Source organism: Eptatretus burgeri, chromosome 6 (assembly GCF_056783735.1).
Source record: "Eptatretus burgeri isolate ZD-2024b chromosome 6, Ebu_testis_v1, whole genome shotgun sequence".
NCBI classification, from domain to species: domain Eukaryota; kingdom Metazoa; phylum Chordata; class Myxini; order Myxiniformes; family Myxinidae; genus Eptatretus; species Eptatretus burgeri.
This window is the reverse complement of record NC_140966.1, coordinates 73,815,029-73,836,663: the sequence shown is the minus strand read 5'-3', so window position 1 is coordinate 73,836,663 and position 21,635 is coordinate 73,815,029. Positions and strand designations below refer to the sequence as shown.

Sequence of the window (21,635 nt, the reverse complement as noted above, 5' to 3'; positions counted from 1 at the left end):
ACGAATGAAATAACTGCTTGAAGACAGCTATATGTTGTATACATTTGCCTCGTGGGAATGTCAGCTTCGCAGAACCACAACAACAACAACATATTGTTACAGATTTCAGAATCCGATCCGACGAATGCATACAAACATCTAGGTCCTCAGACAGTTATTTCCCGAAATGCATGTCCAGGATAGACCCATCCCCATGTCTGGTGGAATTCTAACTTTGATGCGTTGAGAAGGGTAAAGAATAGATTCCCTCTCTTGTCGAAAGCTCCTTTTTCTCTTTACGACAGACACATTCAAGCACGTGAGATAGCCGTTAGCCTAACGGAGGCTCGACACCCACCTGTTTCCATCGACGTTGACACCCACCTTTTCCATTGAATCGGGCTGAACGTTGAGGTGATATTTGTTGTTGATGTTTTATGAGCGATTCACGTTTTTGCTTGGTAATTCTGGCAAATGGCTGCTTTCTGCCATTCATCCAGCAACACAAACATGGCATCATAGGCCAGGAATGATCGCAGAACAGGCAGGTTGTCACGTGAAACAATGCGCAAATGGGCGGGGTGGATTTAGCTACATTCTGCTTGAGTCTCTACCCAGACGGACCACCTGTAAAGACGTTGAGTGGATCATTTTTTTTTCCAGTCAGTTGGTGATAGCTGGTTGTGGTTCTGACAGCTTTTAGAGTCAGTTGGCGATAACTGGTTGTGGTTCTGACAGCTTTTAGAGTCAGTTGGCGATAACTGGTTGTGGTTCTGACAGCTTTTAGAGTTATTTGGTGACAGCTGGTTGCAGTTCTGACAGCTTTTAGAGTTATTTAGCGACAGCTGGTTGCAGTTCTGTCAGCGTTTATAGTTATTTGGCGACAGGTGGTTGCAGTTGTGACAGCTTTCAGAGTCAGTTGGCGACAGCTGGAGAACGGCTATCGTCAGTCCCAGTCAGATGGTTGCTTCATCGGTTCCAGGCAGACGGTTGCTTCATCGGTTCCAGTTAGACAGTTGCTTCGTCGGTTCCAGTTAGACGGTTGGTAAGTTGGCGACAGTTGAGTTTGTGACAGTTGGTGACGGCCTTGCAGCCTTACAACTTCTCACAGCTCCTAACAGCTGTCCATCAGTTGTGGCTCCTGGTGGCTCCTGACGGTGGGTAACGCTCGTTCCGTTAATGCTGGTTCTGCTCGAGACCTGCTCTTGGTGTACCTGATTCTTGGGGGTGACGTTGATTGGCGTTCAAACCTGTTTGTGAGTGGGTGCATGGTAAGGCTGAGCGCTGGCAACGGACAAGGCACGCTAACACATTTCAGGACGTTTTATTTGACGTACGACAACTTCTATTTGGTGAGTGAGACTGGATTTCTCCCCCCCCCCCAATGATCTGTTGGGTACCCTTGTCTTGTGTTTAATTGTTATGTAAGGCAGAGTGATAAGCATCTGCTCTTTGTCTCTTTTTCGATCGGTGCCTGGTTAATTCTTTATTTGCTTGCGAATAATTTGATTGATTTGAATAAACTTAATTTTTACCACAAGGAAATAAAAAGTTCTTTTTATTTATTTTTTCTTTATTAATAAATTCCTTTGTTGACGTTCCAACCTGTCTGTGCTTGTCCTTTCCTTACATTGATCCAGCATTGTCCGAACCTAGATAGACTGGGAGGTAATTACCAAACAAATTGACCTGTAATAGTTGGCACACACCAGCGGTTAGATGCTCAGCGGCCCTAATTAAGATCTAATCAAGATAATATTGGTGCTTTGCCGAGGGCACACTCTCATTTCAGAAAGCAATGTGACCTCTAGTTAAACGGCAAAATTAGACGGTGGACACTGGAACTCGTGGTTAATTGATTGGCGTTCATGGTTCTAAAGCAACCCACCGTATCATGAAGTTAATTGTTCACGGTGGCCCCAGATCCGGCTCTTCCAAGAAGAAACGGGGATTAACTCCCTCATAATACACTTGGTACCCATGGCCGTAACAAGACATATATATTTGTATATATATATATATTCATATATTTGGTGGGTAATGTTGACGACATAAAACAAAATGCGATATCACAGCGACTATTTTTCATTCACAAAATAAGAGACACCAAAATAAACGAGGGCACACTCTCTAATGTCCCTTCTGAAAGGAGGATAAGCAGCTCAACATCCGCTGCAAAACAAGGGCACACTCTGCATAATGTCCCCTCTGAAAGAAAGACAACCAGCTTAATGCCTCCTCCAAAATTAGGGCACACGATGTAATGTCCCCTCTGAAAGGACAACCAGCTTAACCTCTCCTCTAAAATGAGAGCCCACTCTGTCTAATGTCCCCTCTGAAAGAAAGAACCATCTTAACGTCCCCTCCAAAATGAGGACACACTCCATTTAATGTCCCCTCTGAAAGAAAGACAACCATCTTTACGTCTCCTCCAAAATGAGGGCACACCATGTAATGTCTGCTCTGAAAGGACAATCAGCTAAACATCCCCTTAAAATGAGGGCACACTCCATATAAAGTCCCCTCTCAAAGAAGAACAACCAGTTTAACATCCCCTCTAAAACGAGGACACTCTATGTAAGCGAAGACCATGCCCATCACAGGACCAAGATGAAATGTTGACCCTCGTACATGGATAGTTTCCATCGGGAATCGTACTCAGACTAAATTATCCAGCAGCGAATGTGCCACCTCCAAGGTCTCCTGACAATCTCGATTAACAACCAAAAAAACAAAATTTTAACATTTAGTTCCCACTTGTGTTTATATAATTTAAATATAAACAGAAACCGAACCTGCTGCAGTGATTGTTTGTGAGGTTGTTGTGATGACCCTTCCTGATTCTCCATATAGAACACAAGTCCATGTTCCTAAATGTTCAGGAGTAAATGAGAGAGTGAAACTGGACTGGTTTGTGACGTCACGATCAGATGTTTCATGACGCCATCCGAACGTTACATCGGGTACAGGATGTGAAAGGTCACAGTTCAAAGTCACTGCAGTTCCATTAGAAACTCCGTTCTTGGGGGTCACTCGGGCTGGGGGTGAAAGTAAATATTTTATTCTTGGTTTGTTAAATATCACAATAAAAAATAAATTTCAAACTCCCAATTGTTCTGTTATAATTGGTGCAGGTGGAGCAGCTTACCTGTGACGGTGATAACCGATATGTTATAGGTAACCCGATCAGATCGACACTCGTAATGTCCGGAGTCCTTGGGACGAACATCGGAGATTGTAAGTGAGAAATCCTCGGTGATGGTGAATTTCCCATTTGTTTGTTCCTCTCGATCCTTCATCAGAGATTGTGATTCCTTCGTTTTATACCATCGAGTACTGTTATCATTCACACATGGTAAGGTGATGTTACTTTTAACTGGAGTTATAAAAATACTTCTCTTTACACCATCACGTGATCCTGTAAGAGAGGGGATCGGATGTTTAATAACACGAGAAATTAAATATTTAATGTTAAATCACAAATGTGAATAAAAGGAGAATTAAAGATAAATTACATCACATGACGGTAATTAAGTAATTAACTTACCTTGATAGACGTTGATGAAGTGATTGATGGTGAGACGAGGTTTGTTCATGGTGGACACGATGCAGGTCCATTGTCCCCCATCAGTGATCTCCGTTGGTGAAAGTTTCATTTCCTTTCCCTTTCCTACTGACAGTTTCCCCCTCATCCACTCCACCTCACCCTCACTCCCATCAGAGATCCTGCACATCAGGGTGGCTCCAAGACCCTCGAGTACCGGGTACTTCGGTCTCGTCACTGTGTGGAACAAACATCACATTTTAACCCTTACTTTGTTAATTTATATTAATTACATGTCTTTATTAAATTATTATATTTATTAATGAACATCATGATAAATATTCACCTTCAGCAGTAACGAGGTTCACCGTGGTGAGTGTGGTTCGTTTGTGAGTGGAAAGATTTACGTGGATACAGGTGAAAGTTCCATAATCATCAAACCGTACAGGTGAGATAAGAAGAGAAAAATCTCCTTCTGTGACTCCATGGCCGGTAATGTTCATGTTATTATACATACTCCAAGTGTTTCCTTCATTCGGAAAGTCTCGGTACAGGAAGTATTCCCTGTGTGAGTTTCTCCTGCCCCATCCCATCCGAGCCCCTTCTCCCCACCATGATCTGGTGAACAAACATGGCAGCGTGACCGCGTCACCCACACGAACAAACACCGATTTCTCTTCCACAGCCCGTGTGTGTTGTACATCTGAAAACACAAGAACACATTGTGAGTTATTAACATAATTATTTATAAACATTTCCAGGTTTGTTCATCACGTGTTTATTTGATTCAAATTGAATCACGTGGTCAAGGAAACCTCGTGTTGGAGCATAACTCACTGATTGTGTTGATGCACAAGGAGATTAGACCCAGGAAGGACGCTCGGCCCATCCTGCCTGCGCCACATCAATACCGGACCAATTTAGAGAAAGAAAAAAGATACAAAATGTTCTTTTTTTGTCGTTGTTTTCTGTACGGTAAGATCAGGTTTTATGTTTGTCCTGTTTGTGCATTTTTGGGGTAGTCCGCACCGACCAGGTATAACATTTTCACCTCCACCACTGAAGGTGAAGGTGGTTTATGTTTTCAACCCTTTCTGTTTGTTTGTTACTTGCAAAATCAAACATTTTCCAAGTAAATTGGTTTGTCGATTTTGTTATTGTCTGTCTGTCTGTCGCCTACAGGTCACAATTTTAAACCGACCTTCACGAAACCTCACCACCTGGTAGAGTTTATCATAAGGAAGAACCCTATTGTTTTTGAGGTCAAAAGGTCAAAACGTCAACAGAGGCCAAAGGTCAACAACGAAGGCAGTATTTCTAAAACCCTCAATTTTCATCCGATTGACTTGAAATTTGAAGAGGATTTATATTTCAGGTCACTGAATTCAACCAGCCAATTATTTTTGAGTTCGACATCGACCTAAAGGTCAACATTGGCCCAAGGCCAACACCTAAGGAGGCATTTCAAAAATCCTCAATTTTTATCTCATTGACTTGAAATTTGAAGAGGATTTTAAGATCAGGTCACTGAATTCAACTCGCCAATTATTTTTGAGGTCCACATTGGCCAAAAGGACAACATAGGCCGACTTTCTAAAATTCTCAATTTTCATCCGATTGACTTGAAATTTGAAGAGGATTTTAAGATCAGGTCACCTGAATTCAACCAGCCAATTATTTTTGAGTTCGACATCGACCTAAAGGTCAACATAGGCCCAAGGCCAACACCTAAGGAGGCATTTCAAAAATCCTCAATTTTTATCTCATTGACTTGAAATTTGAAGAGGATTTTAAGATCAGGTAACTGAATTCAACTCGCCAATTAATTTTGAGGTCCACATTGGCCAAAAGGACAACATAGGCCGATTTTCTAAAATTCTCAATTTTCATCCGATCGACTTGAAATTTGAAGAGGATTTTAAGATCAGGTCACTGAATTCAACTAGCCAATCATTTTTGAGGTCCACATTGGCCAAAAGGACAACATAGGCCGACTTTCTGAAATTCTCAATTTTCATCCGATTGACTTGAAATTTGAAGAGGATTTTAAGATTAGGTCACTGAATTCAACTAGCCAATCATTTTTGAGGTCCACATTGGCCAAAAGGACAACATAGGCCGACTTTCTGAAATTCTCAATTTTCATCCGATTGACTTGAAATTTGAAGAGGAGTTGGATATTTGTTCACTGAATTAAACCACCAATTATTTTTGAGGTCAACATACACCAACAGGTCAACATAGTTCCAGGTCAACAACTAAGGTGGTATTTCTAAAATCGTCAATTTTCATCTGAATGACTTGAAATTTGAAGAGGATATATATTTCAGGTCACTGAATTCAATGAGCCAATTATTTTGGAGGTTAACATCGGCCAAAAGGTCACCATTGGCCGGATTTCTAAAATTGTCAATTTTCATCTAATGCACTTGAAATTTCAAGAGGAGTTGCATATTTGGTCATCAAACTCAACCACCAATTATTTTTGAGGTCAAATTTGTTTCATGGGTTTTGCAAGTATCGTGCTCTGTGTGACATCTTCTTGTTTGTTTGTGTGCAGCATATATTAACAAGTTGTGGACAGATCCGGATGAAATTTTGTGGACAGGTTTGGTGTGTGACATGGGAGAAACGATTAGATTTTGGTGAAGATCTGGATCGGGATCCTTCTTCTTCTTCTTCTTCTTTCGGCTGCTCCCGTTAGGGGTCGCCACAGCGGATCATCCGAATGATCCGCATAGTGATTTGGCACAGGTTTTACGCCGGATGCCCTTCCTGACGCAACCCTGGTCGCCTCTTACGACACAGGGATATGGTACACCTATTTTAATCCGACAACTGGATCGGGATCCGACAACTAGAATTTTAAAGTGATTCTTCACCATTGAGAGATCGGGCAAAAAGCGATACATCGCAAGATATCTCAAAAGGTTGTGGACGGATTCGGATGAAACTTGGTGGACACATTGGGTATGTTACAAGGAAGCATTGATTCGATTTTGGTGGGAATCCGGATCCGGATCCGGATCTGATAATTTTAAAGTGATTCTTCACTGTTGAGAGATGGGGTGAAACTGATATATAGCACAATTTCTCAAAAGGTGAAGGACGGATTCAGACGAAACTTGGTGGACAGATTGGGTGTGTCGCAAGGATGAATTGATTCGATTTTGGTGAAGATCAGAATGCGAATCTGGATACGAGAATTATTTAATTTTTTAAGTGATTCTTTTCCATTGAGCGATCGGGCCAAACACAATATAGTACTGTATTTTATATTTCAAAAATGTTATGGGCCCAATATGTTCTCGTGGATCAGGCATTACATAGCGGAGGTATGTGCTCAACCGATTATCCTTCTAGTTTAATTTACATTCACGAGCGATTGGAATTACGTGGCTCGAGCACGTGAATAACGCTGCAATTAAATTTTCACACTGAACAACATGAAAACCTATTCGCGATAACACACGAAGTAAGCACACGAATAAAAAAAGCCTGGTGTTGGCGTCGTGGTTGGGGTAGCGACTTGGGATCCAAAAGGTCCTGAGTTCAAGCCCCGTTGGCCGCTTGAATTAATACACACCAGGAGGTTGACTCAGCCTGTCATCCTTCCGAGGTCGGCAAAGTGAGTACCAGTATACTGGGCCCGGTGTATACCCTGGTTAGAATAGGTGTACCATATCCCTGTGTGTCGTAAGAGGCGACCAGGGTTGCGTCAGAAAGGGCATCCGGCGTAAAACCTGTGCCAAATCACTATGCGGATCATTCGGATGATCCGCTGTGGCGACCCTCACGGGAGCAGCCGAAAGAAGAAAAAGGGAAGAGTTTTGTGAATATTTTAGCTTCCATCTTCCTACCGAGTTGAAGGAATACTGTGAGAAGGAGAATTTGAGTTTCAAAATTCTCATCCTCTTCGATATTGCCCCAGGTTATCCACCATCCACCGCGGACCTTAACGGAAACATTAAGGTGGTTTCTTCCACCCAACATAACATCTCGCATTCAACCAATGGTCCAGATTCCAGGGAGTGATTGCGACATTCAAGGCATAGTATCTCTGAAGAACATTTGTAAACCTGGTGAAATCAACTGATAATGATCAGGTGACTGTAAAGGACTTCTGGAAGGCCTTCACAATAAGGGATGCTCATTGTAATATTGAGGAGTCTTGGAAGGAAGTCACCCATTCATGTATGAATGGTGTATGGGGGAAACCTTGCCATAAATTTGTTCACGGCTTCAAGGATTTCAGTGTGAATAATGATGTGTTGAAAGCATGACATAACATTGTCAAAATCACCAAGAATGTCGGCCTTGATCAGGTGGAGGAGGGTGATGTGGAGGAGTTGCTGGACTTGTACCGGGAGGAGCTCTCAAATGAGAACCTTCTATTGCTGGTAAAGGAATGCCAGGTGGAGGAGTCAGAGGCAGAAAGTGAAGAGGGTGAGACACTGCACACACCAGCAGATCTTAACCTGGAGGTCATGACCCCCATGGGGGTCGTTTGGGGTTTTTCCGGGGTCATAAATAACATCACATACCCATTATGTTTTTTTTTTCAATTTATGTTTCGGGGGTGAGGGGGGGGTCACGGTACTGACCAAGAATGTCTGATGAGGTCGTGGGGCAAAAAAAGTCAAGAGCCACTGGCATACACTCACGAGTTAGAGGATGGCAGAGGCTTTCCACCTCATCAATTATGGGTCTTGCATCTTTGATGAAGATAACCCCCAACACAGAATGCGGCTCAAGCGTGGCCTGAAACGTCCAAGCAGACCTCAGCTGCTATAAGTTAGTTCAAAATGAAAAGAGGATGAAGGCAGCTCAGATGACTTTGTTTTCTTTTTTTCAAAAAAAGGAGGGGAAAGATCATCCAAACGACAATGCCAGTGAACTCTCAACATCTAGTGGTCAAAGAGCGAAATCGCATCTCGTACCCTCTCCAATTCAACCACCGTCACCATCATCAACACGACCGTCTTCACCAAGGTCATCTGACACACATGATCCCCTCCTCCATCCCTCCACCACTACTCCCTTCCCCTCCACCACTTCCAGAAACAACCAGACCTCAGCAGCAGTAGCCAACGTAGTGTTAACATCCCCTTTCTTTCATTTTTGCATTATTTGTTGTTCGAATTTATTAAATGCAACAGTAGGCTGTATTTTCTCACAATATTTCATTGTGTATATCTTAATCATTATAATTTAAACAATAAAGCACCATAATAGTAAAAATTGGACAATAAAAATGAAGATTGAGGCAGCACTCTCATAACCTCCACCTATTGCATTATTTCTAATGGGAAAGTATGAAAAAATTCGATTTCATGAACACGTGTTTCATTTCCACGACGATCTTCAACAACGCAAACGTGGCATAAATCAAGAGGTTTCTATATATATATATATATATATATATATATATATATATATATATATATATATATATATATATATATATATATATATGTATATGTATATATATATATATATGTATATATATATATATATATATATGTATGTATATATATATATATATATATATATATATATATATATATATATATATATATATATATGTATATATATATATATATATATGTATGTATATATATATATATATGTATGTATATATATATATATATATATATATATATATATATATATATATATATATATATATATATATATATATATATATATATATATATATATATATATATATATATATATATATATATATATATATATATATATATATATATATATATATATATATAATTGTTGCGGCCTGGGGCCAGGGCGAGATGACCACGAGGGGGGGGAGGGGGAAGGCTATCTCGGGTTCCCACGAGACTCCGGAATTGCAGACCGTCACACACGGATAACTCCATGACGCGGTGGGTCACTAATCGACCGTGAACACCAATAACTCAACCACGTGACCTCGGGTCCTCCATCTAAGGTTTATCTGGTTACCGAAAATAATCACGTGACCTAATTATCGGGGCACACACCCTCGGTACGCCTTGTCCGAACCGGGTCATCTTACCGGGTCAGATGCAGCCGAGTGAAACTGCCAAGGAACTTACTGGCTCGTTGAACGGATCGTTGGGAGATAAAGTCCCAGCTCGGCGATGATACGGATCATGCTGGATCAACGACGAAAAAGAGGAAAACGAGCTGGGAACATTTCTAAAGAAGCATTTATTAACAAACAGGCGAGGAAAAGTATGTGGTACAGGAAATGGGATTTATTATTATTTGCAAGCAGGGTTAGTAAGGAATTTGTGGGGTGCGACAACAAGGCAAGCAACTTACTAAGCAGACACAGAGGAGCCTTATCCCGATAGATCTTCGACACTTGTAGTTTAGGCTAGGACAGGCACCAACACACACACACACACACACACACACACACACACACACACACACACACACACACACACACACACACACACACGCACACCCCCCCCCCGATGAAGACGAGAGAATCAGAAGAAAGGAGAGAAAATGAGGGCTAACGGCCTCGCAATACCTTACACGGTCGGCCGACCGCACTACTCAGTAAGTTTTGGGGGGCGCTCCGCTGAGCGATCCCACCTTGAGAGTCGGCATGTTGTCTCCTTCTTGGTTACTCTCCGGGCTCAGCATGTGCTCCACACTGGTTCAGAGAATAGGCGGGCTGACAGGCAAGAAGTGCGGTAGGCGGAGCCAGCAGGCGAGAAGGGCGGTCGGTGGAGCCAGCAGCACGCGAGGAAGGTGGAGTAAGCACACAAATGTAGAGATCCAGACCCAAGCGAGGCAAGTGGGCGGATCCAGCAGGGGAGTGTACAGGTCAAGAGCGAAGCAAGGCGAGACAGTGAACGTCTTCGCGATCCGCCTTTTATAAGCCCCGTGGTGTAGGGTGGGGTGATGACCTGAAACATTGCGTCATCACCTGAATCGTCCGCTCCTATTGGGCCCTGGGTTCCCCACTGCCTAGCCCCGATTGCCGGAAGTGGTCTCATTTGCACATCTGGCGAGACATGTCAGAGCTGCGAAATTGTCTTGCACCGAACACCTGGGCCGTGTTCTGGTGACTGGCTGAGCGTCGCATCGGTCCTTCATGCCCATTCGGGCACCCTCATCGTTCTGCGACCGGTGTTGGCCAATGCGCTTGTTCCGACTGCACGCCATGCAGCCCGAGCGGTCTGAGCCATGCAGCACGCCTCTGCTTGGTGGCGACTGCATCGAGGTGGAGGTGCGAGGAGGCACGGGATGACCTCTGCCGTTTTCAGGAGATATTGGTGGCCGAGGTGGCAAGCGAAGGTCAACAGTGAGACGCAGTTGTAAATCAGCGCGCAGACCCGAATAAAGATGTGCGCCATGCGCATCCCATACAGTGCAGTAGGTAATTATCACAGGACAGCGTGCGTGTCTTATCGTGCCTGCTTCGCATTGTATCATGGATTGAAGGAAAGGGTTGGATGTAAATCAGGGTTGAAAAGAAAACAGATAGAATTATAATTATTAGATGCAGATTCGAATGAAAGAGTGTGCCACGCGCGTCCTGTCCAGTGTAGGTGGAGGTTATCACAGGGCTGCGTGCGACCCGTACAGTCTGGTGGTGGAGAGTTTCTCGTCGTGATTTTCATAGGCGGCCGTCTGGGTGCGGTGCCTGCTTTGACTTACTCCATGGATAAGATGAAAGAGTTGGAATGAAATCAGGATTTAAAAGAAGATAGAGATATAATTAGACTTCGCAATAAGACCCACGCAACACACTTCGTCCCGGTAACCCATTAGACATGAGGGAAGGTCTAACTGCACATATACTAATGAAATAACTCTCTGGGGATCACTGTATGTTGGGTACCATTGCTTTAGAGGCATGCGGCTTTCAGAACCGCAACAACATATATATATATATATATATATATATATATATATATATATATATATATATATATATATATATATATATATATATATATATATATATATATATATATATATACATATATATATATATATATATATATATATATATATATATATATATATATATATATATATATATATACATATATATATATATACATATATATATATACATATATATATATATATATATATATATATATATATATATATATATATATATATATATATATATATATATATATATATATATGTTGAAAAAATAAAATTGGGGGGGGGGGAGTGGGAGGAGGTGTTGGTGAATGCAGTTCTTCAGTGAGAAAGACACATCAAGCACACACCACCCCTTGATGAGATCCCAAAGACAACGCTCCGCACAGATGCACACAATCACCTGTCAATGCTCAAGATACCGAAGAACTATGTCAACATCCCTATACACCTCTATCTCCAATACTTCCAGGTACCTATCTAATTCCAATTTAAAATTATATACTATTTCTGCTGCCACGAACTTTCCCGGAGGACCATTCTGTGCATTAACTACTCTCTGAGGGAAAGACCCATCTTCACTCTCCTCTTCTTTACTCTCATGCTATGGCCCCTGATCCTATCACTATCCACTTTGGTGAATAATTCTTCTGCACTTATTATGTCTATACCCTTCATTATCTTAAACATCTCAAACATATCCCCCCCTAACCAACTCCTTTCTAGTGTATAAAGCCCTGTCTCCTTCAGCCGCTCCTCATAGCTGAGTCTATCTTGGCACGGAATCAATCAATTAGCCATGCGTTGAACCCTCTCTTTGGCATCTATGTCCTTCCTGACTTATGGTGACCAAAGCTGTGCACAATATTCTACATGTGGCCCTCACTAAATTCCTATACAACATTAACACCACCTCTTTTGATTTATAAATGATCCCCTTATGATGACAACCAAAAACCCTATTTGCTTTACCTGCAGCTGCCTGCTTACCTCCCGTATCTATTACCACCCCCAGATATTTCTCCTCTGTGACACGCTCCAAAATTATCCCTAACATCCTGTAATTTCTATGATCATTATTCTTCCCAATCCCCAATATCTTACACTTGCTCAGGTTAAATTCCATCTGCCAATCTTTTGCCCAATCCATACAAGTATCAATACTTTCCTGAATCTGATCACCACCCCTCTGCTATCCACCTTACCTCCAAGCTTTGTGTCTTCTGCAAATTTGGAAAGCCTACTCTTCACCCTATTATCCAAATTTGATTGATGTAAATTATAAATAACTAGTGCATGCCCGTACGTGCGTGTCCATACGTGCGTGGCCGTACGTGCGTGGCCGTACGTGCATGACCGTACATGCAAAAATAAAAAAAATCTTTCAAACCGCGTGCCAGAAACAACAACCACACAGGCCGTTCATTCGCTCTCACGTGCCCGTACGTGCGTGGCCGTATGTGAAAAAAAAACTTTCAAACAACCACACAGGCCGTTCCTTCGCTCTCGTAAACGACGACTGGATTGGGGCATTGTGTTTATCTATAAATGCGCATAAGAAATAGAGAAATTATTAGAATACATTAAGTCATCACTATCCGGAAGTCCGTATGTTGTAACCCGTAATGGGGAACGCGGCCACGCCGATGCAGCAACGTGTCCTGTCATTGGTTTGGTAAATAAATGGCCATAACGAGGGAACCACTTGTCCGATTAATATCAAACCTTGAAAAAGCACATACTCAGGTCCCCAGCAATATACCTGGCAAGTTTCAATTAGATCAGACCAGTGGTTGTTGAGAAACAGCGGTCACAGACACAGACACACACACACACACGCACGCACGCACACACGCACACACACACGCACGCACGCACACACAAACACACACACACACACACACACACACATTGCTGGAATTATAGATAGATAATGGTCCCAGTATTAACCCCTGAGGTCCCACATTACTTACATTGGATGGAATGTTTCACCTTTTCATTATTTTTTTTCTTCATAAGATTCCTGTTTTCCCTTCTTACTTTGTCGGAATTTGTGCAATGTGACCATATATGTCACCTACAAGTGATGTATCTTTTTTTCAGTCGACTTAGCCCCAGATGATTCAGACATCACTGAAAACTGTCCATAAAATCAGTATCCTATTGTTACGAATCTGGCAGCCATTTGCACACAGACAGCAGTCCCTTACCTGAGTTATTTCGATCAGTATGTGTTTATAGTTAGAATCCCTCCTTCTGTCGAATGGGAATTTCGTGTGTGCGCTACGAGTTATTTTTAGTTACGTTTTTAAACATCAACTACAACAACAACAACAACATCCCTCCTTTGCTCCTGCCACCATCGGCCTTCATGCGCATACGTGCCAAGCACAGATGTGGGCGGGGCTTCCATCGCCTCAGATTGGAACCCCGCTCCAAAAAAGGGCATGGAGTGTTTCCTCTGTCCAATGAGCCAAGGGCATCACACTCGCGCCCCAGCCAATGAGAAGCCAAAAACGCCGAGGAATAAGTCGAGTGGTGAGCAGTCATTGTGGCGATTGGCTTGGTCTGCGGTCGTGGTTCGAGCGGTCTGTGGTCGTGGTTCGAGTGGTCTGCGGTCCTTTGTGGTGGCTCCTCGTGGTGGTGGCGACCGAGCAGCCAGGTTGTGGGCCCGTGGACTCTGGGTCGTGGGTTTGAGTCCCACCGTGGTGGTTTGCGTTGGAGCGCTCGAGCTGGGATCGCCGTTCTCATCCACGGACTCCGAGCTCCACAAGTGCGGGTCCAGTGAAACCGCACGAGGTGGGGAGGTCCCCAGCTTGCCTTTCCCTCCCGAGCTGAGGGACCGAATAAAGACCCCACGGGGTCCATTTTCTTGTGTGTGTGTGTGTGTGTGTGTGTGTGTGTGTGTGTGTGTGTGTGTGTGTGTGTGTCCGTGGACCCCGTCTGTAAGTAGAATTAAGTGCCGTGTTCATTGTACATTACATTTCTTTTATTCGGATAACTCTGCTCTTTGTGTGCCCCCCTTCCCGATTATTGGTTATAAATAAACCCCTGTGTTAAATGTATCAGCTCATTTACTGTGCTTTCTCCCATTGGTCCAGCACGGTGCGCATTGAGAATTAGTGAGGCCGTTTGGGCCGGTAAGTTGTCATTGGGTCTGGCGCGGCTTTGGTAACTTCCACTCGGTTACGCCGGATCCGAGTCGGTGATAGCGACTCGGTTCGGACAAAGTCGGCCGAGGGTGTGATTTCCCCGGTAATTTGACGACGTGGGTACTTAGGTAGATTGAAATTAGGCAATTACCCCTACCCCACGCCGTCAAAATATTGGCGACCACGGTCCGCTAAGGGACCCGTGACCTTTCGGACTTATCCGAGAGTTACGACCTAAATTCCGGGTGTTTGGTGGGAGACGACTCTACTGCTCCACCTCGTTGTCGTTTATCGCCACCGAACCCCGGCCCACAACACTATAATTACAACAGAAAACAAACTTTTTGAACAAAGAAGGGAAAATACAGAATACACACAGGTATTCAACATCGAGCCTCTGAATCCTGTCAGGCCTCTGAATGGCAACCAACATATAGTGGTACCCAGTCAGTTATTTCATTAATGTACGTTCAGATAATCCCTTCCTTGTTGTCTAGTAGGTCGAACAGACAGTGCGTTGTGTAAATCTCATAGCTAGGTCTGAGTAAATCTCTGAACCCCATTCCTATTTTTTTATCTCTATTCCTGAGGTAAATTCAAGCAAGTGGTCCTCACGAGGCCAGCAGGTACTCCGCTCGGACACCAATCTGTAAGAACCACAGCCGCGCCCTGCGCATAAGAATGCGTCCTCACAGAAGACCGAGGGCAGCAGTAGAAGCCAACAATAAACGCCAGTGCTGCACTGAGCATGTGCCCCACAGCGACGACCCCCCACCCACTGTTCAGGTGATCAGAGACATCACCAGCACACCAAATGCTAACTAAATACAGCACGCACGTGGCGCATTCTTCTTCAATCCACTTACATCTATGCTCTTTCCTTCAATTCATAGTGCAGATCGGGGTTGGCACGGTGTACCCCACCGCCTCTGATAACCGTGAACAGGATGCTCGATGACAGGCGGACCCGCGTGCTGACCACGTGTACAATGGCAGACCCGCGCGCACTGTACGGGGCATGCTCAATGGCGGGCGGACCCGCGCGCTGACCACGTGTGCAATGGCGGACTCACGTGCAGCCCGTGATACTTTATCATCGCACAGAACGGGGCACAAATAAATCCGGTCTCTGAACCTCAAAGAGTGCTGCAATACTGATGTCCAAATGCTCGAGCTCAGATGATAACAGAGACAGGTGATCATCCTCTCTTTGGGATGGAATATTCCAGCCACCCACCCGAAGGGACCGCCTCAGGTTAACCCAAGGAGACCGCCGTCTGGTGGACGAAACCTCAGCACCATTCTGTCACACTCCCACAATCTTACCCGGGAATGTTACATCGTGGATTCCCTCCTATCATCAAAGATTGGGGGTTCCGAAGGCTTTGCCCCAATCCCGTCATCCGGTGAGCTGCCCTGCGAAGGGAAGCTGCACAAGAGGTATTCCGATGGAGTGGGTTTTTCGATTTTTTTATGCTTCGAGACTGTTTTGCAGAATGAAGGGTTTTACGGTGGCCGGAATGCAATTCCTGCCACCAACCTCCTAATAAGAGGTAACCCAACTGCAGGATGACGTCCGCAGACACAGTTGGGCACTAGATATGGATGGCCGTTGAATCACAAGGAGCTCCTCCGCCCTTTGACAGGTTTTGTTTTTAACCCTGCTGTGTATGCCTGGTGTTGGCTTAATGGTTCGGGCGGTGGGCTTTGGATCGTAGGGTCCTGAGTTCAAATCCCGCTTAACTGTTAAATTAATACCAGGTGGGGTTAATTCGACCTGTCATCCTTCTGAGTTCGGCAAAATGAGTGCCAGCATGCTGGTATCCAGTGTTGGAGTGGCGACCCATCCAGGATTGTTCCCAATAGCCAAGGAGAATGCTTAGGTTGCATCAACGCTCTACACAGAGTATGGTCCCAATCTCCTCCTCTCCTGTTGCAAGTTCCAGATCTGATCTGGCCTGACCTGACAATATCACAGTGTGACCTGACCATGTGACCATGGATCACAGAAAAAAGGCAGAAAGAGACGAAAGGCAGAAAGAGGAGGAAAGAAGAAAGGCAGAAAGAGAAACACAGAAGAAGGAGGAAGACAGAAGAACAATGAAAAGACAATAAAGGAGGAAAGAGAGGCTGATAGAAGAAGAAAGTTACAAGAATAAAAAAGGCAGAAGGCCACAAAGATGACAAAAAACAAGGAACAACAAAAATCCAGAGCAACTGAAACTTCTCAACAGCAAAAAGCAAGATGAGAAGCAAACACAGCAACAATGACTGCATTCTGCCATCTTGTACCTGTGATCTCCCAGTCATTGTGTTGTACTTCAGTCGGTGGTCTATAGTATCTGGTTCAGGAGAACACAGTTCAAGCCGATGAAACCTTTGCCGCCCTTGTGTGAAGTCGGGCTATCGCCGTAAAATACAAAACGCACAGTAAATGGCGCTTTGTGTTGAGGCGCGGCAGTGATGGCCATCTTTAACCTTCAACCAGTCAAAGATCCCTGGGGGGGGTCAAACACGGCAAGGTCGGCCTTGGTCTTATTTTCTGTCTCCCTCCTGTCTCTCTTTCTCTTTCCTCCCAACTGCTCCTCTCTACCACCCCCCTTTCCCTTTCTCTCTCCCCCTCCCCACCCTATCTGCCCCCCTTTCCCTTTCTCTCTCTGTCCCCCCCCCATCTTTCTCCCTCCATCCCTCGCTGCCACTATTCTCCCCCTCCACCCATCTCTCTGCCCCCTCTCTTAAGGCCCAGTCACACCTTGACGTTCTAGCCAGCTTATGCCGATTTTTGGAAAATTTGTGTAAAACGCTGGTACACGTCGAATACGTTATGGGTAAGTTTTGATAACATTGAGAGCACGCTGAAAAGCACTGCCATACGTCGTAGTACGCTGGCTTTAAACGTTGTACTTTTCGGTTGTCCTCAAATTTTCCATGTTTGAAATTTTAAGACTTATGCCAGCGTATGACTCACACGTTCCGCATAACGCTGGCCATAAGTTGTAGCCACGTTATGCGATCGTCGACACATGTTACTTGTAAGTTACTCATAAGTCGAAACACGTCGAGGTAATGTTTAGCGTACCCGAAACTTATTTCTAACCTATGAGTAACATGTTGTAGGCACGTTATGCGATCGTTGACACACGTCGACACACGTTACTTGTAAGGTATTCATAAGTCAAAACACGTCAAGGTAATGGTTAGCGTCAGTGTTCCAGACTCCCTGGGGTTTTTTTTCTTCTTCTTCGGTATGACGGTGATGTCGACACTTTGATTTCAAGTGCGGTTATAATTTAATATAATTAAAAGGCTGCCGCTCAACGATTTAAATCATAACCGCACTAGAAATCGAAGTGTCGACATCACCGTCATACCGAAGGAAAAAAAAAAACAGGGAGTCTGGAACACTGACGCTAACCATTACCTTGAGTGTTTCGACTTATGAGCACCTTACAAGTAACTTTTGTCGACGTGTGCCAACGTTCGCATATCGTGCGTACAACTTATTCCCATCGCATGCGGAACGTGTGTCATACAGCAAGTACGTCGTAAAATGTTTAACACGTTTATAATTACAAGACGTACTCCACTTAATACGACGTATGATAGCGTACTTTAGCGTTTTATTCATGCATACCAAACTTAACCTTACCGAATTCGACGTGCGCCAGCGTTTTAGACGCATTTTTCAGAGGTCCGCATACACTGGCAAGATCGCCAAGGTGTGACTGCGATGTTGACACTTCCATTTCTGCGGTGGTTATGATTTGAATCGTTGTGCGGCAGCCTTTTCATAACCTACGCCACGTCATCGTCGGCGATGCGTGCAGCGCTATGCATAAGTTAGACTATCGTTGGGCATAGGTTGGGAAGGCCGACAACAGGCTAAGCATTCGTTGGTATAAGTTAGCTATAACACAACGAAACGTTCTGTGTCCATTTCTAATATGTTATGCATACGACCAACTCGTTATGAATATGTCCGAATCTTTAAAAAAAACATCAAAAGTTCATCGTAAGCCAGCGTTTTACATACATTTTAATACATTGCCATTGCTGGCTAAAACGTCAAGGTGTGACTGGGCCTTTACTATTCCTGTTAGCAAAGTGATGGGTGGTTTTTGCTCGTGATACAATATAGGGAACCAAACACGTGAAAGAGGAAATTGAAACATTTTAAGAGACTGTTTTTTATGTTGACAAAGATTCGGTGGAATAGGTAAAGGAAATGTTAAAGAAAAAAACCGTGAAGTTGAGTGGTGAAATTGGATCAGCTAAAATAGAAGGAAGATGGTCGGTTGGCGAAAGTTACAGGAAGAGGAAGGGGGGGGGGTAAAGAAATCATGTGATTATGGGAGATGTAAGGTGAGAAGTAAAAAGAATAAAGTTTTGTTTTTTTCAAATATTAGGTTCCCATTGTGTGCTGCCTTTTTGGTTGCTGGTTGCATCATTGGTTAGGGGCGTGGCTATGCTACTGATGCAGTGCCCCTATTACCAGAACACTGGTGCTCATTGTGCTGACCTCGGAAGAATGACAGGCTGTCAACCCCCTGGTGTTAATTCAGTGGAAAATGGGGCTCAAACTCAGCACCCAAGGATCCCAAGCCACCACCCTCACCGCTAAGCCTACACCAGGCTAAAGATTAGGTAAAGGAAGGGTTGAAGAAAAAATTGTGAATGTGTATGGTGAATGTAGATTCGCAAAAGTAGAAGGAAGATGTTATATCGGCAGAAGGAGGAAGAAGAGTCTGTACAGGAAGTCACGTGGTTACATGGGGCACAAGGTGAGGAGGAAAAGGTTTTTTTGTTGTATTTTTTGTATTTCAATACATGAAACAGAGGGTATAGTTGGGAGAGATAGAAGGAGGGTGGAGGGAAAAGTGGCGAAAATAAAAACATGGTAAAAAGGAGAAGATACAATGAACACGATCGTACACACAAACGGGAAGAAGGGTAGGCCTCAAGGAAACCCGACATGAAAAGATGACAAACACTCAACAATTATCACAAGTTTTAACACAAGACAACTAGGAACACACAGTAAACACAGAAAACAAAATAACAGTAAAAACGTGACAAAAAAGAATGGAAAACTTATCTTTGAGAAAGTCAGCAGAGACCCTGAAGAGGAACCACTACCGTCACTCAAGAACCAGAACTGGAATTCTATATACCAACAATATCGACGTTTTAGAACCTGGTGTTGGCTTAGTGGTTAGGGCGGTGGCTTGGGATCCTTGGGTCCTGAGTTCAAGCCAAGTTTACTGTTGAATTAACACCAGGGGGTTTACTCAGCCTGTCATCCTTCTGAGGTCGGCGAAATGAGTACCAGTGTAGCAGCCAAAAGGCTGCACATAAAGGGAAGGGGGTATTGACAGATCTATTAAATCTGATATTGGTGTGGTACAGGCATGATGGGCAGAATGGCCTCGTTCTGTGCATAATTTCCTTGCAATACACATATAGGACAGTGTATTGAAGATGGAGATTTATTTTATGATTTAGTATGCAGTCTGTGGCTGCTGGTTTCAACATTGCTGGGAGTGCTGCTGTGCCGCTCATGCAGTGCTCCCTGTTACCCGGAAGCTGGTACTCATTTTGCTGACCTCAGAATGATGACAAGCTGATTCATCCCACCTGGTATTATTTAACACCATGGAAGAAGCTCTAACTCAAGACCCTAAGTTCTTAAGCAAGCCACATCAGCCGTTAAGCAACATCAGGCTTGAAAATAGAGATGAGAAATAATAATTTTGTTTTGAAATTTTAGTTTTCTTTCTTTTTCAGCCTCAAAATTATGTTTCTCAAAATTGCTTCTGAAAAAGAGTTTGACCACATTATTGGCCAGATCTTGATGGTCTAATGTTTTGAGATTAACTGTTTAACCTCAACACAAGTAGTCCTTTGGAAGGATTCTGGAGCAGCCAGGTAAGACTTGAAAGAGGAGCCATTGTTGAGGAGCCAGGTTAGATGTGTTAGTGCATTGGCATGGTGATATCGGCGAACTTCGTTTTCTTCCTTCTTTCCCTCCTTATTTTGTGTCCTGAGATAACAGAGGGAATGACATAAACACTGGAGGACATTTTGAAGCTGGCTAAAAACTTTCCCATAATTTCAAGTCAGAAAATCTGAGCAACTAAATACATCGGAAATTGGAATTTTGAAAGGAAGTCAAGATGTACAAGAGTCAAGATGTAATAAGATTGTCTAATTAGAGCCAAAACAAGCAAGGATGAACCTCTAAGTGAAGTTAATGAAAGTTTTCATGGAATATACATTGAGAAACTGGAAAAAGCTTGTCAGTCTTTGTGATCCAGACCCAGCTATTCCTTGTTGGGGTTGTTAAAGTTCTTCTTGAACAACAAAGAAAGAGTGGCTGATCCAAACCATTGAGTGTATTGAGGAACAACGACAAGTAAATAGTGAGATGATCTTTGTTAAAATTAAAACTACACATCCTGAGCTGCGTTTTGTTTTACGATTACAAAATTAAATTCCCCTTTTCTATTCAGACTCGATGAAGGAAATTTTTTCACTGTATTTTAACTGTAATAAGGAAATGTACTTACATGGAAGCAGAATCAAGAACATCAATAGAAGACCTTGAGGAATGTTGTAGTTTGCCATGCTGAGTTTGTTGAAAGCACAAGAATATCTGATCAATAATCGATTCTCTTTAACCTTCTGAAATTCTTTAGAAGACTTTGAGCTTTTACTAATCCTGTAAAATGAGCAAACAGCTCGTCTGGACTGGGAAAGGAACAAATCAAAACCTTTCTATGTCGTGTCAGGTTCCCCGAGAGATGAACGTGATTGGTTGACATTTTGACACAGGAAACATATGGACGATTCCACTTCCCTATTTTGAGAAATGTGCAAACATTATCTTCCAGATAGCCGTAGTTTTGTGCATAAAGACATCATGAAAATCAAGATTTGATAAATTCTCTTTGCAGTTAGTTTTGTGTTTAAGTATCTCCAAAATTGTTTTGTCTCATTGGTGGGACAAACAAGTAGTTCCAACATGTATGAAAAAACGTGGC

At 43.3% G+C, this 21,635-nt stretch overlaps 1 protein-coding gene across 5 annotated transcripts in view; it reads right to left on the bottom strand.

Moving 5' to 3' along the window:
- LOC147025061 (T-cell surface glycoprotein CD4-like) overlaps positions 1 to 21,363 on the bottom strand; it is a 37,305-nt gene extending 15,942 nt beyond the window's left edge. For 2 of the 5 annotated variants that reach the window (XM_085885635.1, XM_085885636.1), the window contains exons 1-5: positions 21,162 to 21,363; positions 3,870 to 4,226; positions 3,527 to 3,760; positions 3,128 to 3,397; positions 2,775 to 3,017 (exon numbers count right to left, since the gene is read on the bottom strand). In XM_085885635.1, coding sequence (XP_085741761.1) covers positions 2,775 to 3,017; positions 3,128 to 3,397; positions 3,527 to 3,760; positions 3,870 to 4,226; positions 21,162 to 21,219 — 1,162 coding nt within the window. In that variant the 5' untranslated portion in view covers positions 21,220 to 21,363. Of the gene's footprint in view, positions 1 to 2,774; positions 3,018 to 3,127; positions 3,398 to 3,526; positions 3,761 to 3,869; positions 4,227 to 7,826; positions 7,991 to 16,887; positions 16,999 to 21,161 lie in introns of those variants that run through there. The other 3 variants (XM_085885637.1, XM_085885639.1, XM_085885638.1) reach the window with 3 other exon arrangements.
- Between the last annotated feature and the right edge of the window lie 272 nt (positions 21,364 to 21,635).